General features: G+C 32.5%; 1 protein-coding gene across 2 annotated transcripts; it reads right to left on the bottom strand.

Moving 5' to 3' along the window:
• Window positions 1-224: 224 nt before the first annotated feature.
• On the bottom strand, window positions 225-6,818 carry LOC116029953. 2 transcript variants are annotated; one of them, XM_031272006.1, is made up of 13 exons: window positions 6,687-6,818; window positions 6,215-6,554; window positions 5,533-5,710; window positions 5,399-5,448; window positions 4,839-4,931; window positions 4,665-4,753; window positions 4,232-4,310; window positions 4,030-4,112; window positions 3,158-3,236; window positions 2,360-3,077; window positions 1,879-1,953; window positions 1,170-1,782; window positions 225-771 (listed from the first exon to the last, which is right to left on the bottom strand). In XM_031272006.1, exons 1-13 carry the CDS (start codon window positions 6,716-6,718, stop codon window positions 639-641), a joined length of 2,562 nt encoding a protein of 853 aa, XP_031127866.1. In that variant the 5' UTR covers window positions 6,719-6,818; the 3' UTR covers window positions 225-638. The 2 variants fall into 2 exon arrangements, with proteins under 2 accessions (XP_031127866.1, XP_031127867.1); XM_031272007.1 differs by having other exon boundaries at window positions 1,170-1,776.
• Between the last annotated feature and the right edge of the window lie 19,529 nt (window positions 6,819-26,347).

Genomic DNA, 26,347 nt, shown 5'->3' with positions numbered 1-26,347 from the left:
GTATTTTCCAAACTCTAAATCACCAAACCAGATCGCCCACACATTAGCCATTAGCTAGGGCAGCGGGCTCTCAAAGCTTGACTCCTGTACTTGGGACCAGGTTTCCTCTGATTGTATCATTCCCTTTTTACCCAATTCATGAAATAATACTCTTTTGGGTTTTCAAAAAAAAAAAAAAAAAAAATTCAAGTTTCACTAATTATATAATGTAAAATATTATCAAATTTAAATAAAGTTAATATTTAGCACATTTAAAATAAATGTCCATCCAAGCTTATATTATAACTACATAGTATATCAACTGGAGCACTGCAACGGCTCTCATTGCTAACCAAATTTACAGTCCCAAGTCCCAACTAGAGTTTAAGCATGTAAAAAGAGTTCCCAAAACATGCATTCTGAACTTAACTACATAAGAGAGCAATTTTTTTTTGTTTTGTTTTGAAACATCTACATAAGAAAACTAGAAACTGGAAAAGCAACATAGAAAACAAGATGGAGAAGTTTGTGAGACCAAAGGAAATAATCCTCCAACCCAAAATAGACCTGTCTGTCTTCTTGGAGAGCTGCAACTGGACCACCACCCTAAACCCCCTGAAATCCTCCAATATACAAGTAACATCCAATCCAATATAAAATTATCGCATTTGCTTTTGAGGGACAAACCTAATTCCTTGTTTTCCTAGTTCTATGTTCTCGGTCTTTCCATCATCCAAGGTAACAGCAACAACTGAGGGTCCTTCAAAGAATTCTGTTACTTTTCCTCTGTGCCTGGGGATAAGGGAAACCGAGAAGACAAGTGCACAATCAATAGAGGAAATGCAATGAAACCCAGACAGAATCTCAGCTTCATAATAAATATCGTAAAGAGAAAAACATGTAAGCCCTGTTTGGTAAATGACTGTTAACTGATAACTGTTAGCTGATTGGGTTAGAAGGTATGATTAGTTGATAACATTAGCTGATTGTAGAAAAGTGTTTGGTAAATTAGTTGTTAGTTGATAGCTGTTTGGTATAATTTCTTTTCTCAAAAAGCTAATTGAAAAGGTTACTTTGAGTAGCCTTTTGAATTTTAGTATTTTGGAATTACAAAAAACTTATTAATAAAACACTTATATTGATTTTATTTTCATTTTGGAAAGCTGAGCACTGTCAAGATAGGAACTTACCAAGTATTATCAGATTGCTGATGAACTTCCACTCGCTTTCCTATTGCGTCTTTTCCCAACTTCTGCAGTATCCAATTAGCGTCCATCATCTCATCCATCGAATTGTCTTCATACCACCTCGGATCAGCAGTAGCTGAGGATTTCTCCCCAGAGGGCAATGGTCTCTTTCGTTTTGACCTTTGACCCTTGATCACACCCTTCTCGTCTTCCGTAGAAGCCCACGCATTATGACCATCCGGATAAGGATTCTTGAATTTAAGTTTCAACAGTGGTTTAGGGTCCTTTTGCACGGGATGAGTTGGAGGCGTGCTATTCCTGTCATCAGCACGCGAATCATCAGTGACACCAGGTTCGCCACCGGCATGTCTCGCTGAAGACACTTTGTTGCCTCTACTACCAGGAATCTGGATCACAGTCCTCGGAGCAGCCACGCTACCCTCGTTGCTTCTTTTTCCCGCAACTATAGGTGCATTCAGTGGGGAAGCAGATGACCCGTTTCCAGGTTTGACAGTACCATCAGCAGTTTCTGGACTAGGTTTCTTGATCTTTATTACGTGACCCTCTTTTCCCCTAACTTTTTGTCCTTGCATTTGATCTGCTCTATGCCCTGTGGCTTATTATAGAGACGTAAAATAAAATAATGAGCCTAAAAGATGGACCAACAAAAATTAGAATGGAATTATCACGAGACTTGATAGAGATTCATTACCTTTTCCTCCGGTGGCTACAATTTCCTTCCTTTCTGTGTACTCATTCAGTTTCTGCTGACCCAAATCCTCACTACCTATTGAGCACATGGAGGAAATAAATATATAAGGATTCAAGAAGGACAACTGCATTACCAAGCACTCCATCTATTTTTGAAATTTCATTTTGAACCATTATCAGTTGTCCACACTCCAAATGCAAAAATGAATTTCAAAGATGTTTTCATCTCATTTTTCTACCGCACCATGAAAGTCGAAAATAGCTTAGAGATTCAATGCTATTTCCGGAAATCTTTTCAATTTTAGGCCCTAGGATTGGAAAACCATTGATACATGCAACTTTGAAACTCAATTAAGCACAAGGTCTACTTGCAATCTATCAGCCGGGTTTTGGCTGATTGGCTCCATTTTGTGCCCAAGCAGAGAACAGAGAGGAGCCCATAGTAATAGACAGTAAAAAAAAAAGTACCATAGAGGCCATACCATTTGAAGTAGTCAAGTTTTGTTCTCTTGGACAGCTTGAAGCCTCAGACTTAGGAGAACCGGTTAGATTTTTATTCCATGTACCCAAATGTATAACAAGCTTTGTTCCTTTAGTGGTCTTAGACGTTGTATGAGTTCCAACATCATCATCACTTGTACTGTGATGCTTGTTGCCTTTTATTTGGACCATTCTAGATGCCCTGTTCCCATTGTTAGCAGTAACCTCGTCGATAAATTTGTGTTTTACAACCCCTGCCTCATTAACTGAACATATCCCCTCCGTCAAGCTACCAGCAATAGCAGGAGAAAAACAATCACGCTCTCCACTTTTGCAAGCCCTAATTTCTTCATTTGTTATAATATCACCAGATGGAGCATCAGTATGCCCTTCGAAGCCCAGATGTGATTCTGCTTTACCAGTTGAAGATATCTGATGCCCTTTATTCTTACCGTACTTCTTGCTTGAAGATTTCTTCCCATATTCCTTGCTCTTCTTGGGGGATTTTTCAGCTAGACCTTTGAGAGAGAACTTCAAAGAACGGCCATATTCATTCTTTGATACCACAGGACTGTCCTCATCATCAGAGAAAGGTGAAATCGAAAATATTTCTTCCTGAGTGGGCAATCCAGCAGCTGCCCTCAAGCTTGCAATCAAACCCTTGTCAGCTTCGTCTTTCCTCCTCCAAAGCTCCTGAACAGCTTCCTCAAGATTCCTAACCTGGAAACATCGGGAGAAATATATTACAGTAATGGCAGTGGAAAACTTTTTTCGAAAAAGCAGTCATATTTGAAACACACCTGATAACAGTCCCCACGACAAGTTGGACATGCATACTGGAGATTTCCATCTACTTGAAACTGCAAATATTTCTCATCACTGCAAGGAAAATTGCCACTAAGGTAAAGCAATCGTGAATTAAATATCCACGCAAAATGCTCTTATGTGATACATTCATGGGAGAGTTGCTAAGACTTAATGTTATCATAGCAAAAAGAATAAAGTACTTCAAGTAAGATCAGCAAGCCATAAAAGAACATAGAACCTAAAAGCTATGTGAAAAACAAAACAGTAATAATCCAGGACAAGATTAAGCAATCAACTTATACCATCAACAAAACAGAAATGTTCCACAAATTTACCCATAGGTGTAGCAAGGAAGCTTTTTGAATAACTTGTCCAAAGAATAGCACCGTAATGTGCTTTAGGAAATATGATAACAATGCACAAATCAATAAAGAAAAGAAAATCTTGGGAAACTGGAGATAGAAACTAGTTTCACATGCTGTACAGAGTTTAATCAGTTTATGTTTTGGAGACTCACAAAACTATCTGTTTGATATTATTTCAAAAAACCCTTCTTCTGACTTTTTTTTTTGTTTTCACAACACAACAATCATAAAGTTGATGTAAGAGCAGATAAATAATTATGAATTAGTAAGGGCAACCTTATTACTATATGGGTTTTTTTAAATTGGGAGGAGCAAATTACTAGTATAAAGTATAGGGTTCACAATATAACTTGTTAAAACTATACACACGTATAATTTCTCAAATTTGAGTTGGGGCAAGTGCCCCCACTATTAATCTAGTTCAGCCTTGGACTAAGGGTTCACCCAAAAAAACAGAGGTCCAGCATATTACTAATCAGGATAAAAGATAAAATGCATACCTAATGCCATCACATTGGCAGTGCACCCAGCGCTGGCAAATATCACAACAAACCATAGGTGTTGATTCAGAATCTCTATAGACCTGCAATTCAAACAAGTCAATTAACTTATACTTTGAATTCAGATGAAATATAGACGTTGGATCAGCAACTTTTTCATAGAATTGTATTAATATTCCATAGAATCATCCTGATATCCTACCTTCAAACAAACAGGGCAATAGTTGCCCTTCACAAACAATCTTCCACAAGCATCACAACAAGTGTACCCCAGAAACCATCTGCAACATCTCATGGCTATTATCAATTTTCAGACTAAACATAACGTGGGAGCAGTAAAACTTTTGTGTTTGTCAGGAAAAAGAAATGGAATAATAACAATTCTAAAATTATAATGCATCAAAACTTTCAGTCTTAATTAGGAATTGGTCCAACAAAATGGCTTAACTCACAACTTAAACAAATCAATGAAACACAAAAGTAATCCCCCAAACCACAAAAAGAAATTGTTTCTATACAAGATGTTATACTAAATGGAACTGAAGTCTGCACTTATTAGAGCATTCAAATTGATTCAACCAATAGAAACCGTATCATCTTTCACAAAGCTCCAAAGAGTGCTTAAAACTACATACCTTACACTTAGACCATTCCCTGGAACAGAAGAATTACAACTGTGACACCTTGTGTGCTTTGGGCACAAATAAGGTCCACTGCTAACATTCTGCACCAAAAAATAAATTATACAAACAAAACTTCTCCATCTTACGATTATATAAAATAGAAAAAAGCAAGGAATAAAAATCCACCTTGTGTGGAGGGTGCATACAGTAGCAATGGTATGCTGCATCACATCTTTTGCAGAACATGAACTTATTTGGATCTCCAGATCGTCGACAGGCCTAATAGACAATGAGAATGGTCAAAGCAGTGTAAACATATAGGCAAGCGGCAAAGGAGACATTGTGTGAAACTCATAGCTCATCCATTGGGTGTTTAAGTCACTAGTTTATAGGCATTTTTCCTCCCTTTCTCCCATCTACCAGAACAAAGAAATATGGGCAGAAGGCACTAATTTCTTCAAAAGATGTCTTCCTATGTATCAGTCAGCCAGTCTAGTTTTATATTTCTTGGGTGCTCTGCAGATTTCAATAGTAAAATGTAGTTTGAAGGTGGACTACAATGCTACCTATCAAATCAAAAGAAATATATGCCATGAACCTATGAGTCCTGGAAAGGTGCTCAATCCCTACTATGTTACACCAAATCACTACCCTTACTAACAGCCTCAAGAAGATATTACTCTTAAAGAATTCACATAGCATAAGCATAGCCTTTCCTAAATAAAAGAAACATGAAGAACATTCACCTCACAAATCCGGCACGATGGGCATGTCCAGGAACTCCAATGAAAAAGATCTGGAGAAAAAAATAAAGCAAAATAAATTTACCAAACACATACAGTTCAACAAGTCAAATTCCTGAGGGGGCCTCTAGAAGAACCTCTATTTTGAGCCCAAGTTTTCAAGCAGCTGCGGTGATACTTCTTGCCACAAGTTTTGCATGACAACATTTTCTTTGCCTTTTCACTTCCATCATTTTCACCGCGAAAGCATAGTCTACACATTATTTTGGCATTTGATTGAGTAAGTTCTTCTCCAGCAGTATCTTTCACAGGCTCCTGCCAGTAGAAAATTTATGATTATGTCAATACAAGAGATAAATATGAATTAACTAGGTCATGCCTCAGCTGTTCTCCCAGCAGTATTTTTCACCCCAATTTGACTTTAAAAAATAAAAATTAGCAGCCAAAGGACAATTGAAATTCTTAGAATTACTCACGGGGACAAACATACTGTGTTCTTGCAAGCATCACATATAAACTCCTCTAACAAAATTGAACATACCCAAGATGAAAAAACATAAATAAATACATAAAAACAAAAGTAAAAGAAAGTCAAAACAGCATAAACCTGTATTCCAACATCAAGAATTCAAGATCAGTAAGCAGCATATCCAAATGGAAACAACACACCACTCTTTCCATCGATTTCATATCAAGCAAACCCGATATACAACAGACCAACAAAAAAGCCCCACTATTTCACATTTAACCAATTAAATTCCTCAAAAAAAAAAATTAATGCCACATGCACTTTCTAGAAAAAAAAATGGAGAAACCCACCACTAAATCCCCAGACTCAAAACGCCTAGCATAATCCTCAGCCACCAAGGACGCAGCCGCGGCCTTCTTCTGCAACACGGCCCGCTTGGTCTGCGCCGACAACATCGCGGCCGCCTCCTCCGCATCCGTGCCAGCATCACCGACAGCTAGCGACTGAGGGGGAGGAGCAACGACAACTTTAGGAACCTTTACCTGAATTGTGGCATTCTCCCTAGCCCTAAGCAGCCAAGGGTCCTTGAGAAACTCCTCAAGCTTACCCACCTCCTCCAAGAACTCATTTTTCCCCTTTTCGCCCTGCAACCCCCTCGCAAACCCAAGCGGGCAGTAGCAAATCTTCCGACTGCGCACAAAAACACACTCAACAGCCTGAAAAAACGCCACAGAAAGAGAGAGAGAGAAAAGAAAATTGGGGGAGAGAGAAAGAGGGAGAGGGAAAATTTATGAAATGAAAGAGGGAGAGGTGTTACTGTACCAGGTAATTGGGCAAGCTACATGAAAGGCCATACGAGGAGGATTTTGGCTTTGTCAAAATTTTCAAGTGAGTTTAAGGAGTGTTGGCAAATATTAGATTTATTACGAGAAAAAATACTTGGGAATAAGGAGAGAAGGAGGCAATGGAGTTAGGGATTGGAGATTTGAGGGGCTCCGATATAAATAATGTCACCTTATAACTTCACCAAATTCATAATTTCGCCCCCATACTTTTCAACTCTTTCACATTGGGCTGCTACTCCCACTACTACAAACTCATTGTATTGTAAAACTATGCAAAAGGATTACAACAATAATAATATTACAATAATCCTTTTGATTACAATATACTCAAAAGGATTACAATAATAATAATATTATTAACTAACTAACAAGTGTTGGAATAGATTTACCAAGCAACTCTACATATGTTACATAGGAAAGAATTAAAAGGGGTAGTGTAGCACTCATGGAATGGAATGAAAATTCTTTCCATTACATAATTATAAGCTAGGAGACATTTTCAAAGAAAAATTAAACCTAACATTATATTAATTCTTGCGTGAGTATAGTGAAAGTTGTATTGATAGGGAAGATAAAGTTCAAGAAAGAACTTGAGAGATTGTGTTTTTTTCTTAATACAACTGACTTTATTACATTGTAGTATATGTTCATGTCATATTGTAGCCACATTGTAGTATCTGTCCATATTGAAGCACAAAGAGTCAACATCGTCTCTACTGAGACCCAATCTCATGACTTCCCATACAGGAATCACTACATGCCATCTGAGCACAAGGTGCTTGGCACTTGAGAGATTGTTAGACAGTTAGGAATTATATAACAATATTGGAAGATCGAGGTAGATATGAAAAAAATAGTTATATACTAGGGTTAGTGAAAAGTGAATAAGCATCAAATTTTAAAACCTAAAAGATGAAATATATTTTTAAGCGATCTGCGAATCGTGCTGCCCACATTGATGCTCGGGAAGACGTTTTTTTGTTAGGTTGCAGGGAGTGGTTTGATACTTCTCCTCTTTATCTTGTTGATTGCATTTTATCTGATTTAATGAATTATGTTCTTTTTCTCAAAAAAAAAAGATGAAATATATTGTTGAGATTGTAATCATGGTTGTTAAAAGCAATGTGATCAATGTCTTATCGATTCGTGCCAGTGAATCGCAGAAAAAACATGTAAGAAAGTATTTCTAATCACAAAAAATTAGAAATCATGTGTGTTTTTTTTTTTTGTCAATTCAGTTGTAAAAACATGTAATTTTATTATATTCTTATGAATTGAAGTGTACAAAAGGCATATATTTATACAAACATTAAACCAATCTCATTCGCATTAGGAATAGGTCTAGGGTTTCTACTTTCACACTCTCACTCAAGATGAGTGTATGGATTGTATGCACCAAACTATCTTGTTGCAAATATATCAAGTTTTATGATCTCTAAGAGACTTAGTCAAGCTATCTACTAATTGATTAGCAAAATTAACAAAATCAATTGTAATACATCCACATCAAGGAAGCGCAAATCACAACAAATTGAATGATTTCTTTCTCAATAGCAAGTTAAATACAAGCTACAAGGTTTTTAGGGTTCTAAAGAAATTACCTGGTTCAATCCACTCCGTTTGCGATTGAGACTTGTAGCTCTATTTTTCATTTTCCCGATCCAACAAGTGTAGCTTCCAACATATGTGAATATATAAGGTTCCCTTTTAAGCTTCTTAATAACGAGCAGATCTACTTCTTCATTTATCTTTTTCAACTTAGATTGGGTTTTTTTTTTCGGAAGATAGGGTTTGATCTTCTATATTTTGATATGAGAATCTGAGATAGTAGCCTATCCAATAAAGGTTTTGACTACTAAATAGTTGCCCGTCAAATAGGCAGTCAAGTAGAGTAAGAGTTTCTTTCTCTCTGTCTTTTTTTATTATTAATTTTATTAAACCTATTTGATTACAAATCTTACCATTTTTAACTATTGTACCTCTCTAACATTTGATATATGACAACTAAATTCGTATCACTTTTGATTATTTTGATCAATTTCTCAACCAACCTAAGCTGGAATTGTCTACGTGACAGTCATGTTACTTATTTAGAATGACATTTTGTTGAATGTATATGTCATAAGAGTCAAAGACCTTATGGTCTAGTGGCACTCGGTGTCCCGGTTTACATTCCCACATGGATGATGGGAGTGGATTCGAGCCTCGGTAAAGGTAATTGTTGACTCTTTGTGCTTCAGTAGGTAAAAAGAGTCAATATATTGTATATTAAGGTAAACGAACATAAATGAACAAATTTTAGAGTTCAGTTCCTAACATTAGTGGTGTATACCGCACCGATCACATGGGAAGGTGCGGCCGCATTTGAGTATATATATATATATATATATATATATAATAGTTGGTGTGTTGTTTGTTTGGTTATTGTTTGTGAACATAGATTATTTCTTGTTCACGAACGAATTGTGATTGTGAACATGTGCATGTGTTTAGTTATTAAACGTTCATGAACGTATTCACGAACATATTCGCAAGCATTCACGAACGTTAACGAACAGTAACGAACGCTTAATTAACAAACGAACACGAACAGAATTTTCAAGAACCTTAACAAACGATCACGAACACTCAAAAAATCTTAACAAACGAGCACGAACAACCTCCGTTTGATCATGTTCGGTTCATTAATAGTCATACGCTTAATTAACAAACGAACACAAACACGAACACTCAAAAAATCTTAACAAACGAATGCGAACAACCTCCATTTGATCATGGTCGGTTCATTAACAACCCTAATTAGTGATTGCAGATTTATCTATCACACACACACACACATGGAAGCACTCCAGTGAGAACGAGCGCCAAGCAATGAGGTAATGATGGGTTTCAATTTGCTCGTCTAAGAATACCGAACATCTAGCCATGACAAGCTCTTCAACGAGCACCTGAGCACGACCAAGGTATTCTGAAGGCAAACTATCCCTTTGCCGCAGCGCTTGTAACTGCCCAAGCAAGCTAAAAGCACATGCACGCAGGGAGGAACCGAACACGTTCTCCACCGCCTCCTAAGTACATAACCTCATCCGACAACGATGAAACAAGCATGGAAAAGATCAATTGATCCTGCTGAACCCAAGCCATGAACGCTGCATTCACCGCCAAAAAAGAACCATCGAAAGATGCTATGGTCGCTGGATGACATGGGTGCAAGCTGTCAACATATTTGAGGAGATTTTGGCCACATAGGAAAGAAACTAACCGGGTGCGCCAAGACAGATAGTTTCGGGAAGTTATCTTGATCGATAAAAAATGATGAACCGACGAGAGACAAGTCGAAGCAACCGCTAGAGCAGAAAAGTGATCACCAGTCGTAACAGTGCATTCACGGGATGCTTCAAAGACCCTGTACTGTTGTGCGCTGGAGGAAGAGAAGAAGCCATTGCCAAGAACAAACCAAGCTAACTGATACCAGATGAGTGTTACGGAAAATCAATGTATTAGATTAGCTGTAAAATATCACTATACATATGATTAGACTATACAGATATACAACTGATAGAAGTAGAAGTAGAAACACACAAGTACACAAACTATAGAGTCCTAATAAAGATAAATGTATTTTATAAGTTAGAATAATGTACTTTATGTGTTAGAATAATGTATTTTATAAGTTAGAATAATATATTTTAGAGTTTATTACCGAAATGGTCCCTCGACTATTGCAAAATTACCAATTTGGTCCTCGAAAATTTTTCGTGCCCAATTAAGTCCCTCGACTTTGAAAAATTTAACCAATTTGGTCCTCCGTTTATTTTGTCGTTAAACATCCGTTAAATCAGGGCCAAATTGGTAATTTTGCTATAGTCAAGGGACCATTTCAGTGAAAAATTAATTACCAATTTGGTCCCTTGGCTATAGCAAAATTATTAATTTGGTCCCGATTTAACGGAAGTTTAACGAAAAAATAAACGGAGGACCAAATTGGTTAAATTTTTCAAAGTCGAGGGACTTAATTGGTCACGAAAAATTGTTGAGGACCAAATTGGTAATTTCGCAATAGTCGAAGGACCATTTTGGTAACAAACTCTATATTTTATGTGTTTTGGACTATAATCCACACAGTTGTATGGACCACGGTCCACGCAATAGTGATCCTTAATGAGATGATCCTCGTTTGGATGCTGGTTGGCTGGTTGACGGTTGGCAAATAACAGGGTGCTTGGTTGGCATGTGCGTACGTACTTACGGAAGATATAACCTATTTATTTATTTTCTTTTAATGCATTTTCCTTTTTTTTTTTTGAGTACTTTAATGCATTTTCCTTTTTTCACAACAATTGTCATTAGCGTTACCATTTTTGCATACGAAACAGATGGCCTATCCATTAATTTGATATTAATGCATTTCCCTTTTTCACCACTATTTGTGGTCGGCAATTAGCGTTTGTTTGTTACCTTTAATTATAACTCATTTTAATTAATGGTAATAACCGTTTGAAAACATTTTGGTTAAATTTGACCCAAGTAGTAGTTTAGCATTCTTATTCTAAAATGTTGAATCCCCCATCTCAAAATTCCCTTGGAGATGTCAAATAGTCGTAGTTTAGCACTCTTAGTATTAGGGATGTCAATCTCATTTGTCTCCGATAGAGATATGGATGAGTGAAAATCCAAACAAATTTGAGTAGGGATGAAAAATGTTTTCAATTCCCGTTGGGAATGGGGATAGGACAAGCAAACCCCTCTACACTCGCCCAATGTCATCCTTGACTTAATAATAATAATAATAATAATAATAATAATAATAAGAAATAATGATAAATATTATAGCACATTTGGTTCATGAAATTTCACGACTTGGTAATCTATATCTATACTATATATAAAAGCATTATCCTCCTCTAGAATTTTCCAGCCCAAATGTAGGGGTATTTTAGTAATATGGTAATAATAGTAATAATATTATTATTATTACTAGTATTTTCACCCGTGCGATGCACGGAATGGATTTGTTATAATATATTAAGAATATTTGGATCGATATATAATTATAATTATATAAATTATAACATCAAATATTATATAGTACAATTGAAGATATGTTTTGGATTGATTATGTTTTCTGATACTATCCTTGTTTGAATTCCAGCAAATAATTGCTTAATTAATAGCTAATGTGTAGATGTACGCATGCGGTGCTGAAATTTTAGAGATTTTATATATCATTGTTTAGGATTTTTATAAATTGAGCAAATATGCTCGTTCTCTAGTAACTCAGTTCTAGAAATCAATTGTTATTCTAACTCATATGTTTGGAAGATATATTTTTGTGTAGATATATAGCAATTTTTCCATCTTGAAAAAAATATAATATCACCGGTTGTATTTACACATTATTGAAAACCTCTTTGTAGACAACATCGGTAGTAGCAACACAATCTTGTCCATCCTCGTCTAGAACTAATTAACACTTTCAGGCCATCAAGATGGGTGACCCGGGAGAAAGCCATGTACAATTGATCGTGATTAAAAATTGGTTTTTTCAGCAATAACCCAACGTGAGTTAGTGTTCGGCCCTAACTTTTGTTGATAGTCATGGCATATGCAAGCATCAATGAGAATTATTTATGCTGGAACTTGAAGAGTAATCTCGTATTAGAAAGAGTGAGAGACATTCGAGGGATAAAAACTTTGGTTCCTTCATGTGTCTCATTAACTATTTTTGCTTCAACAATGTGATCTGCCAATCTTGTGATGATGAGTCGCGTACCGTTATAAAGATCAAGAGAATGGTCTATCTTCCGCAATAGCATAACAGGTGCACCGACATTTAATTAATGTCAATGAATGATTAAGAAAATCATACAATCTCAAACTATTTAAGAATTTAGGAGTGTGTACTTCTAATATATTTTCACCGTCTGGTTCTGCTTTACACAAAGAATTACAACTTAAATGTGTTCGTCCTTTTGCAATATTCATGTCGCACATGTACTGATTAATTTGATCAACGACATCTAAAATCGGCGAGCAGATCACTGACCTTTCAGCTGCGACTCATCAAGCGTGCCATATCTTGAGCTTGAAATTTTAAAAAATCACTTTTAATGTAATCAAAACATTGAATCATGTTTTCAAAAAAATAAAAAAGCATTGAGTCATAACAATTAATAGGAACCAGGACACATGGAATCCAATAAGGGTTTATAGTGTGCTCATCACAACAACTCGTGCCAAGCATCCCAAGAAAAAGTTACATGAGCGAGATAAAGCACAAAGTGAGCTTGCTTATTTGTCTTTCATTGAAGATTTGGATTCGAGGATGAATCCTTTTGAAGAAGAGGTTGGGAACCAGCACACACGGAATCCAATAAGGGTCCATAGTGTGCTCATCACAAGGCCCATCACTACATCCTTAAAGCATCATTGGTGGAAGAAACAAGAAAGCCCAAGAATAATTCCATTTGATAGAGGGAAGAATTATAGTGGCCCATTTCAAGTGATACCAGGGATCGAAGATAGTGCTTATAAGATTCGAGGTCGAATCATTTTCAAGAAGGGGAGGATGATGCGGCCCAACATAACGAAGATCCATTAAGTGTATCAATTGGGCCAATCACAAGGCCCAAGTCCAAACAATTAAGGCAACTCTTCATTGGTTATGTTCAAAGATGGTGGAAACCCAAGTCAAGCCCATTTGCAAAAGATGAAGAAGAACTCAAGGCTTTTTATAATTCTTTAAGTGCTGATTTTGGGAATTAAATTAGGCCCAAATCAGCCCTATTATTTTTGGTCATCATTATTTTAAATTGTTTGGCATGAAAGAGAAAACACTAGTTTGTATTTAGAAAGGATTCCTTAAATCCCTTTCTAAATAGGACTATATTTACTTGCTTTTTAGATTAGGTTTAGGACTCTTTTTCCAATTGTATTTAGGATTATAATGATGTCCCTATACCTATAAATAGGGCACAATCATATCAGTTTAGAAAGGCTTTCATTCAATAAAATTCTTAAGTTTTTCTTTACACTTGTGTAAGAAACCTTATAGCTAATTGTGGACTCAATTAGTGGCTAGTCGTGGACTCAACTAGCAAATTGATTCGTGGACTCGAATCAATCTTCCTTTCTTCAACCTTAGATTTAGGTTCGTGGACTCGTTCTTGAATCGAAGGAAACTAGATCCGACTCTTGTTGATTGAAGATTGCATCATCGAGGTACTTGAAGCTACAATGGGATTCTTCTAAGTCTTTGAGGATTCGAGACTAAGGGTTTCTTGTGAGGTCTAAGGTATTTCGATCCATCTCTATCCTTACTTTGGGAGCTATCTTAGGACAATACTCCATCTTTATTTGAACCTTGGACTAGGTTCATATCAATTTGGTATTCAGAGCCTAGGTTTATCTCATAATCATTACAAATTTGGTTCCCTAGGTTTCTTAGGATTTGTTAAAAAAAAAAAAAAAAACATCATTCCTATCTTACTTATCCTTTCTTATATACATAAAAAAAAAAAAAAACCCAATTTTTTTTCTTGCATTCTTGATTGTGTTCTTTAATCTTGATATTTGTTATTGAGTTTCTTGAAAAACTATCCCACAATAGTTTTCCAATTTTCCCACCCAATATCAACGAAAACCCACACCTCCCAACCACTATGTTATCATAAATTCTACCGGTTAGTTCTAGGAGCCATCAATTTGGTAAGATGGTTGAACAGGTTCCAAAGCCACCTCAGACGTTAGACCAAAAAATAAATGCTCTAGCCTTTGCCATGGAAGGGTTAAGCACTCGAATAACTAATCTGGAGCAACACCATCAGCAAGTGCAACCGCAACTCTATACTAGGGGAAACATTTATGGAAAGGGATGCCTTGTCATTATCAACTCAGATCGTTGTATGAATTTGGCTAGTGCAGCCATGGTGGACTACCTTAAGTTACCTCTTATCGATCACCCACAACCATATATTCTTATTGATTCAGGGGATGTGAGAGTGACTAAACAAGCTTTTATTCCTTTTTGTATTGGCAAGTATTATGATGAGGTTCTATGTGATATTGTGCCAATGCGTACTGCACATGTTTTGCTTGGAAGGTCTTGGCAACATGATAGACATTTTTACTATAATGAACTCAACTACACATGCAATGTCACCTACAATGGATTTATGCATATGCTTAAGCCTCTCCTTCCAAAACAAGTAGAAGAAATCCACCTGAGGTTGAAGCAAGCTCTCAAACCAGCCTTGAAGAAAGAAGAAATCAAAGAGATCAAAGTGGAACCACCACGTATGGAATTGGAGTCGCCACTCCAATCCTCTAACTCGGTTTGTAGCCAAACAAATGGACCACAATCAGTGATACAATTGAAAGGACCAGCCCAAGGTGTCAAAGTGCAGCCTATCTTGGTAACTAAAAAGGATAGTAACCAAGAGAAAAGAAGGATAAAGTTAACTAGAGCAACTCATGTCAAGCATCCTAAGAGAAAGTTGCATGAGCGTGATAAAGCAGAAAGTGATCTTGCTTATTTGTCTTGCATTGAAGATTTGGATTCGAGGACGAATCCTTTTCAGGAAGGGGAGAATAATAGGAACCAGGACACATGGAATCCAATAAGGGTCTATAGTGTGCTCATCACAACAACTCGTGCCAAGCATCCCAAGAAAAAGTTACATGAGCGAGATAAAGCACAAAGTGAGCTTGCTTATTTGTCTTTCATTGAAGATTTGGATTCGAGGATGAATCCTTTTGAAGAAGAGGTTAGGAACCAGCACACACGGAATCCAATAAGGGTCCATAGTGTGCTCATCACAAGGCCCATCACTACATCCTTAAAGCATCATTGGTGGAAGAAACAAGAAAGCCCAAGAATAATTCCATTTGATAGAGGGAAGAATTATAGTGGCCCATTTCAAGTGATACCAGGGATCGAAGATAGTGCTTATAAGATTCGAGGTCGAATCATTTTCAAGAAGGGGAGGATGATGCGGCCCAACATAACGAAGATCCATTAAGTGTATCAATTGGGCCAATCACAAGGCCCAAGTCCAAACAATTAAGGCAACTCTTCATTGGTTATGTTCAAAGATGGTGGAAACCCAAGTCAAGCCCATTTGCAAAAGATGAAGAAGAACTCAAGGCTTTTTATAATTCTTTAAGTGCTGATTTTGGGAATTAAATTAGGCCCAAATCAGCCCTATTATTTTTGGTCATCATTATTTTAAATTGTTTGGCATGAAAGAGAAAACACTAGTTTGTATTTAGAAAGGATTCCTTAAATCCCTTTCTAAATAGGACTATATTTACTTGCTTTTTAGATTAGGTTTAGGACTCTTTTTCCAATTGTATTTAGGATTATAATGATGTCCCTATACCTATAAATAGGGCACAATCATATCAGTTTAGAAAGGCTTTCATTCAATAAAATTCTTAAGTTTTTATTTACACTTGTGTAAGAAATCTTATAGCTAATTGTGGACTCAATTAGTGGCTAGTCGTGGACTCAACTAGCAAATTGATTCGTGGACTCGAATCAATCTTCCATTCTTCAACCTTAGATTTAGGTTCGTGGACTCGTTCTTGAATCGAAGGAAACTAGATCCGACTCTTGTTGATTGAAGATTGCATCATCGAGGTACTTGAAGCTACAATGTTGATTGAAGATTGCATCATCGAGGTACTTGAAGCTACAATGGGATTCTTCTAAGTCTTTGAGGATTCGAGACTAAGGGTTTCTTGTGAGGTATAAGGTATTTCGATCCATCTTTATCCTTACTTTGGGAGCTATCTTAGGACAATACTTCATCTTTATTTGAACCTTGGACTAGGTTCATATCACATCTCTATCCTTACTTTGGGAGCTATCTTAGGACAATACTTCATCTTTATTTGAACCTTGGACTAGGTTCATATCAACAATATTGACATTGAAATTTTAATTTTATAATCTACATGTATATATTCTGTGATTTTTTCCATAAAATTAGTTTTGATAGTCAAACTGTAAAACATATTGATTTTACCAATTACTAAATTTCAAAATGTTTCAGATTCCTAGGTATATATAAGTAAAACTCACATCTAAAGCCTAATTTTTTTGTCAATAATTCATATATATAAAGCATGTCTCTGACTATTGTGAGAAGTTAGTAACCTTGAGTTTAACATACAACATAAAGCATTGTGTGATAGTGGGTAGTAACTTTGAGGTAAGACCATTCAAGCATATAAGCATGTTTCGAGCGTCGCGAAGTTAAAGTTGAGGATATTGTTTTTATTAATAGTATAGATTGCATTGTAGGTAAATATATGTACTGTATTATTATGATTAGTAATTTTCATCAAAAATTGTATTACTAATAGGAACGTAGAGAAGAATATATATTTTATTAGAAATTGTATTACCATATTTTAATGTACAATTTTATTACGAATAAGAATTGTATTACCATATTTTACAATATTACGCAATCCTTAATAGCATAGGAATGTTTTGGGCGGGAAGTTAAAGTTGAAGATATTGTTTTTATTAATAGTATAGATAGATTGCATTGCAGGGAAATATATGTACAGTATTATTATATTTAGTAATTTTAATCAAGAATCCTATTACTAATAGGAACGTAGAGAAGAATATATGTTATTAGAAATATTATTACCATATTTTAATGTACAATTTTATTACGAATAGGAATTGTATTACCATATTTTACAATATTACGCAATCCTTAATAGTATAGGAGTGTTTTGGGCGGGAAGTTAAAATTGAGGATATTGTTTTTATTAATAGTATATATTGCATTGCAGGAAAAATATATGAACTGTATTATTACGATTAGTAATTTTAATAAAAAATTCTATAACGAATAGGAACATAGGGAAAAAATATATTTTATTTAAAATTGTATTACCATATTTAAATGTACAAATTCATTACGAATAGGAATTGTATAACCGTATTTTACAATATTACGCAATCCTTAATAGTATAGGAGTGTTTTGGGCGAGAAGTTAAAGTTGAGGATTTTGTTTTTATTAATAGTATAGATTAAATATTAATAATATTAATTATTATTATAGAATAATATTAATGATAGAATAATATTAATTATAATTGGTTATAATAGGTTATTACTAATTATGGTAATTATTATAATATTATAATGGGTTATAATATGTTATTACTAATTATGATAATTATTATGATAGAATAATATTAATGAGATAAGAATGTGGTTTTGATTGTTACAATTTTTTGTAATATTTATCTAAATGTACTTATATTCTGGCTGAGATACAAAAATTATGAATGTCAATCATATTTATTATATTATATATGCTAATCTACTATACTAATAAGAGCCAAAGAGAGTTAGGCCTAAAATGGGTAGAAAAAATGGCGGTCAAATTATTTAATCAAATGGATGGTTCAGATGAATTATTTAATCAAATAGATGGTTAAGATAATTCAGATTAATATTATTCATAGAAATTACCTAATTTAACCTTACTTTTATGATTATCTATTAAGTTTTCCGTTAAATATTCTCTTCTCCGTTAATATTCCGTTAACTTTTAACTTACCCATTAATTCCTATAAGAAAGGTCTTAGGTTAAAACTTAAAACCTCATCTCAATCAAATTTGACATAATTAAGTTTCTCACTCTATTTACTCTTATTAAATTAAATAAATTAGTAGCTACAACAAAAAATGATACATATGTATTTCTTTAATTTAGAATTATGTTTCTACAATACCTTTATTTGAAAAAATTATTCATTATCCAAAAATTAAATTAAATAAGAGAAATAATTTCATTAGTTATATTGTCTTTATTTTCTCTCATGCAAAGATTCTTTACATTCAAATTTATCAACTGATATTCATTATATTGTCCATTATCTTATTTTTACAATATTTTGTAATTAAATATCAAAGTTATAGTACAAAATAATGTTATATATTTATTTACCAAGTATTTTATTAATACTATGAAAAAAATTTAAATAATTTGAAGCTAATTATATTAACTACTTGGGGATTGGTTGACAAAGAGAGTACTCAAATAACCCAACAAATTGAAGCGGAATCGCTCTATTTTACTCTTATTGAATTAAATAAATTAGTAGTTACACCAAAAAATGATACATATGTATTTCTTTAATACCATGAAAAAAATAAAAAAGAATAGTTTGAAACCAATCATATTAACTACTTGGGGATTTGTTGACAATGAAAGTACTCAAATAACCCATTACCCAGCAAATTGAAGCGAGAAACTACCTTTTAATATCTTTGGAATATATAATATTTTAAATTTTCAAATTTTTATTAATTTATTTAATCTTTTTTCTTAAACTAGGGATTTCTTTATCCACAATAACTCATTCAACAATAATGGTTGAACCAAATGAACCCCAAGCAGAACACCTGAAGGAAAGTCCATAGCTCCTATATCATAATCTCATTGCATGGCGTTGTCATCTATGCTACCAACAATAACCGAATTGCAAATAACACACTACCAACAAAAAGGAAGAGAACAAATAGTAAAGATGAAGACAATGACAATGTTACTCAAAAGAGAATTAAGAACACTTAGAAAATTTCAAATGAAAAGTAGTATTTATTTAGACTATCATTTTTATACCAAATATTTAGACTATCGATTTTACAAGATTGCAAACATTTATTTTAGTAATAATTATAATGAATTTTCTATATTATCTTGGACTCATATACTTTGAGTTAGATATTTAAATAAAAAAATTCGACATTCAATTACTCATGTATAAACTTCTCCTATATAATTTTGCATTGATATACTTTCAAATATTTATTTAAATATAAACATTGGGCATTAACCCATTCGCGCAATGCGCGTATAAAACTAGTAATATCTAATAATTGTAATTGGCAAGTCCCATGTAAAATTAAATCAAATATTTATTATATGTTATTTTCAAATCATTTCAACCAATTCTCAAATGGTAATAACCTACTAACACGAATTGTTTGCTTAGATAATATTATTTTATTAAATTAATTTGTTCATTAAATCGTAACAAATACTAGCATATTAATGTCACTTATACACGGTAATGTACGTGCAATAAAATTGGTAATATTTATATATACACGAAAATTATCTTCAAAAAAAAATATATACACGAAGATCACGTCCATAAAGTCATCATTTATTAGTACAGAATTAAATTTGAAGTTTGAGGAATTACCGGAATTAGAAATTGTGAAACTGAGAACTTTTTCATCCTTTTCCCCTGAAAATTGAAGTACACGCCCAAACACTTCAACCCAAACAATTAAAAAAAAATATTTAGCAAACAATAGAAAAGGAAAATAAAAAATAATTTATAATTCAATGATTAATATTAATAATGTTAGCAGTAAAAATGAAAAATGAAAAAGGAAACAAAATTAACTTACGAGAAAAAATAGAAAACAGAACGAAATTAACTTACTAGGAAATGGACTAACAATAATAAGGTTACTAATAAAAAGGAAACTCCTAACAAAATTTCCATTTCGTGCTTTCCCGTCCAACCACTTCTGTCCAAACAATAGAAAATGAAAATTTATTGAGGAAACAATAGAAAAGGAAATAAAAAAAGGGTCAATAATTTAATGATTAATACTAATAATATTAACAATAAAAAAATGAAAAAGAAAACATAATTTAATAGTCACACATAGAATAATTATAAAATAAAATCTCTATTCTATTTAGTCATACCTTATATAACCTAAACTACTACACATCATTCCCGTCATTTCCTTTAATAACAACAACAACAACAACAATAACAACAACAACAACAAAAACAACAACAACAACAACAACAATAATAATAATTTGGTTACCTTAATTACTTAACTTTCTATATTTTTGTAATATCGTATCAACCATTTGGACATATAATAAAAAATATTGAATCTATACTATATATAAAAGTAAAATCCTCCTATTTCATTTTCCCGCCCAAATTTTTGTAGTCAATTAATTAAATATTTTATTAGTCAAATAATTAATAAAGCTTATTTAGTAAGAAAATGTAAAATCGAAATGAACTAATATCTATTAATTGGTAATATATTATTTTTATATTCACATATCAATACTATTAATAAAAGTAAAATCATCCCCTTCAACTTCCCCACACAAACTAATATTACTAATTAATTGGTAAAAAATTAATAAAATTTAATTGGTAACAAAATTTTATTTATCAAATTTTGAGAATAATTAAACCATTATAATTGTGAGAATAATGGAAAAAAAATTCTGCAATAATAAATATATAAGAAAATTCCTTGAAAATTATGAGTAATTTTATAAGAAAAAATAATTTACTAATTATTATTTACACAAATAATAATATTTCGAATACTTATCTATACTTCTATATTGATAAGTGCCAAAATGTTCATGTTTTCACCTTGCATTTAAGTTTATTTTCCTTGTCATTGGTTATAATTTTACCCAAAATGTTCCTCATTTGATTCATTTGTGTGTTTATGTGTAATTCTTGATCACTTAGTGACTTAGATGAATTGGATGATTTTTGGAGCAGTTTGGATGCATGAAGAGTCAATGGAAGCTTAGGACACGCTATGAAGATGAGAGAAACACCTCTTAAAGAGCCAAAGAGTGGTGCTTTTAATGGTCTTAGTCATTTGGACAAACAAAGGCAAAATTGGAGGATTTGGAGCAAAAGAGCAAGAAGTTGAAATTCCCGCATAACTCGTCCACTGCTCGGTTTTTTGACCATATCTCTTCGTAGGAATGTCCACATCAGTGTTCTTTATGTCATTGGAAAGCTAACTTGAAGGGCTACAACTTTGATGAAGACCATATACACAAATTCAAATGATTCGAGGGTCAAAAATGGCCTAGAAGTCGAGGATTGTGCATAGGAGCACTGCTCGGTGGCCACAAGTCCGGCCACGGGCGTGGCCAGACCCGTGGCCACAAGGCAGTGCCACTGCCTGCTGGCCACAACCTGGCCACGGCCGTGGCCACGGTTGTGGCCAGCACTCTGCATTTTTCTGCGCGTTTTTTCACCCTTTTAAAGGGATTTTCCATCCAAAAATGCTATCTCTCATTTCATCTTCATTTCCTAGCTAGGGTTTGTTTAGAATAGCATAGAATATAGTAGAAAACTAGTTTCCATTCACTTCCAAGCATCAAGAACATAGCAAAGGTTGGATTCAAAAGCTCAATAGAGAAGTTTTTCTTATCTATTTCTTCCTTTGATTTCTCTTTATGCTTTCATTTACTTATTTAATGTTTTGCATCTATTGTTATATTATGAGTAGCTAAACCTTTTTGGACTAGGATTTGGTTTGATTTCTTGCTATTGATACCTAAATAAGTTGTATTGCATAAAGGGGATTATTCGGGTGTTCTAGGGTTAGTTGTGTGATTTGGATTTATGATGACATTGTGTATAATTGTTGGATCCCTTTTATATGCATGTTTTGGAGTGTGTTTGTTGACGAAGGAGACAGCTTGTACAATTTCATTAATTGCGCTATATAATATTCGATGTTACAATTTATATAATTGTATATCGCTCGAAATATTCTTAAAATATTATAACAAATCCATTTCGTGCAACGCACGTGCAAAAATACTAGTTTTGATAAAGAAAATATCTCCAGCCCTACATTTATGGCCTGTTTGGTTGGATGTAGTTTGGGGGGAATTGCAATTCGTTGAATTGCAATTCAGTGAATTCCAAAACTACAGTGTTTGGTTGGAGGGAATTGCAATTCCCTCCAAATGATGAATTGCAATTCATGGGGGGTCCATGAATTGCAATTCGGTGGAGAGGAGGGGCAATTTGTTGGTGTAAAGACAATTTTGCCCCTCCTCCGTACCTTTGTCTTCTTTCTTTCTTTTTTTTATTTATATAAATTTGAAAGAGTTATTATTATTATTATTATTTTGAAAGATTTATTATTATTATTATTATTATTTGAAAGAATTATTATTATTATTATTATTATTATTATTATTATTATTATTATTATTATTATTATTATTACTACTACTATTACTACAACATCTACAACAACATAAGGGCATTTTAGTTATTTTGTCGCTTCTTACCTTTCAATTCCTACTTGATTCATTGAATTGCAATTCCACCGAATTACAATTCTTTTCACCCTAATTCCCTCCTTCCAACCAAACGCCCTGTTAATTATTTACCACTCTGAAATTAAAACATGAAAACTATTTAATTTCCTGAATTACTGGTAAATTTTCCAACCCACTCTACATTATATAAATATTCTACGTATCTACTAAATAGACGATACATCATATAGCGATTAATAGGGATAGGGAATGGTAATGGTAGAGTTCTCAAGCTAGCATGATCATTTTGATAATTATTATAATCTTGTTATATTTTTTTTAATTTTTAGTATTTCCTTTTAATTAAATACTTGTTAGGTTATTTAATAACTTTGTATTTCGATCTATCCAATATTTATTACTTAGGTTTGCCATCGTCTATCCATTTCCCAACTTTTCTTTTAATAAACATTTACCATTGAAATTTGTAATAAGATTTCATCTTTTTTGTTGTTACAAAAATTAAATCTATATATATATATATATAAACAAAATCCTCCAAACGAAATCCTATTTCCCGCCCAAAATATTGTACATTAAAACAATTAAAACAATAAAATAATATTAAAAGTACAATAATATTAAAACACGAAATCCTATAATATCAAAACATTGTTATGCATTAGAATTAGTACATTGTTAATATATATATATATATATATAAACAAAATCCTCCAAAACGAAATCTTATTTCACGCCCAAAATATTGTACATTAAAACAATATAATAAATTAATAATATTAAAAGTACAATAATATTAAAACACGAAATCCTATAACATCAATACATTGTTATGCGTTAGGATTAGTACATTGTTATAATAATCTATATCTATATATATATAAAAACAAAATTCTCCAAAACGAAATCCTATTTGCCGCCCAAAATATTGTAAATTAAAACAATTAAAACAATAAAATAATATTAAAAGTACAATAATATTAAAACACGAAATTCTATAATATCAAAACATTGTTATACATTAGGATTAGTACATTGTTATAATCTATATATATTCTATATATATATAAAAACAAAATCCTCCAAAACGAAATCCTATTTCCCGCCCAAAATATTGTACATTAAAACAATTAAAATAATAAAATAATATTAAAAGTACAATAATATTAAAACACGAAATACTATAACTTCAAAACATTGTTATGCATTAGGATTAGTACATTGTTATAATCTATATCATAATCATAATCTTTATCTTTATATATATAAAAATAAAATCCTCCAAAACGAAATCTTTCTTCCCGCTCAAAATATTGTACATTAAAACAATTAAAATAATAGAATAATATTAAAACAATAAAATAATATTAAAACAATACAATTCATATACTACAATTCCAATACAATTCGTATAAACAATAGAATAATATTAAAATATACAATTCCTACACTACAATTCCAATACAATTCGTATAAAATAAATCTGCTATTATAAAACACGAAATCCAATACTACAAAATGAAGTCTACTATTCTACAATTCCCATACTACAATTACAATTCGTATACTACAATTCTTTTACAATTCCTATACTACAATCTATATCTATATCTATACTATATATAAAAATAAAATCCTCACTTTAAGCTTCCCGCCCAAAAGAGTCTTACAAAAAATCCTCACTTTAAGCTTCCCGCCCAAAAGAGTCTTACAATATATCCTCACTTTAAGCTTCCCGCCCAAAAGAGTCTTACAATATTTAGGATGCGATTATTTCCTATTTTCCTATTCGTTGTACAATTCTACATTACAATCCCTATCATACTACAATTCTATCGTAATAAGACTACTATATATAAAAACTAAATCCTCACTTTAAGCTTCCCGCCCAAAACAGTTCTACAATATTTAGGATGCGATTATTTCCTATTTTCTTATTCGTTGTACAATTCTACATTACAATTCCTATCATACTACAATTCTATCGTAATAAGACTACTATATATAAAAACTAAATCCTCACTTTAAGCTTCCCACCCAAAACAGTCATACAATATTTAGGATGCGATTATTTCCTATTTTCTTATTCGTTGTACAATTCTACATTACAATTCCTATTGTATCACAATTCTACATTACAATTCCTATCATACTACAATTCTATTGTAATAAGATACAACCTTATATAAATCCCTAATCCTATATTGTGAACTTTAAAAGAGAAACGCAAAACGTAGTGCAATTATTCCAGACCTCTCCACCTTCAAATCTGCAAATTCGGTTGTTGCGATCAAGATATTGTTTTATTTAATATTGCTCAATTTTGTATTGTTTTATTTAATAGGAATAAATCATGGTCATGTTTGGTCATATTGCTTTATTTTGTATTTATTGTTATGCATTTTTTATGTTGTTAGTATGTTGCCTATTTTTATTTTTTTTTTTTGAGTTTTTTCAGCTTTTTGCTTGGTTTTTTAAATTTCATGATCTTCCTTAGAGAACTTGCATTCATTTACAAACACATGTTCAATTTTAAAGATTTTGGATCATTAAAGGCTCCCAGAGGAGTGGATAGCAATCAGCTAATTGGTAAATTATTCTTAAAACTTTGTTCTACACTGGATGTGTTCTATACTGCACAAACTAATATTATTAAATTTTTTTTGAAAAAACTAATATTATTAATTAATTGGTAAAAAAATTAATAAAGTTGAATTGGTAACAAAATTTTATTTACCAAATTATGACAATAATTAAACCATTATAATTGTGAGAATAATGAAAACAAATTCGGCCTAATTTTATAAGAAAAAATAATTTATTTATTATTATTTACATCAATAATAATAATTCAAATACTTATCTATACTTTTATATTTATACTACTATTAATAAATATAAAATAATTGTTTGTGAAATTTCCGCCCAAACAATAGTAAAGATAAAATTGAAAAGAAAACTGTTTTTACTAATTGATTGAAAATATAAAAATATTCTAACGAAAAAAGAAATGGAAATTAGGCAAATTGGAAAGCAAAAGGACATTACTAATTGACTAAAAAATTATTTTTAAAAAACTTTTAAGAGAGTTAATTACACTTTCCTTTTGAAAACTTTAAATGATTTAAACTTAAAAAAATTAATTAAACATGTGTTGTTAGATTATTTATAATAATTACAATTAATCCATTCAACTATCGAGGAGGAAGAAAAAACTAAATGCGATACAGTGAACCTGAATATACTTAAGTTATAAAAGTATAATTTCACATATATTAGTGTAATTGACTATTAATAATTTTCTAATAATTATTATGATAATTAAACTAAACATTGGTCGTTGAATTTATTTTTATAATAATTATAATTATAATTAAATTATTTCTAATTTTTCCCATATTTATTTTAGTAATAATATAATTACATAAGTCATATTACATATTGATCTTTTTAAGATAATTGTAGACAAACAAGTCATATATTATCAATTAATTGAGTAATACTTTT

This window comes from Ipomoea triloba, chromosome 9 (assembly GCF_003576645.1).
Source record: "Ipomoea triloba cultivar NCNSP0323 chromosome 9, ASM357664v1".
Taxonomy (NCBI): Eukaryota; Viridiplantae; Streptophyta; class Magnoliopsida; order Solanales; family Convolvulaceae; genus Ipomoea; species Ipomoea triloba.
This window is presented reverse-complemented; position numbering and strand designations above follow the sequence as displayed.

Coding starts and splice junctions, on each gene's coding strand:
- LOC116029953 (XM_031272006.1), bottom strand. CDS start 6,718: ATGGCCTTTCATGTAGCTTGCCCAATTACCTG. Junction 5,449..5,532: donor AACTTGGGCTCAAAATAGAG/GTTCTTCTAGAG, acceptor TTTTTTCTCCAG/ATCTTTTTCATTGGAGTTCC. Junction 3,237..4,029: donor TGCCAATGTGATGGCATTAG/GTATGCATTTTA, acceptor TTTTCCTTGCAG/TGATGAGAAATATTTGCAGT.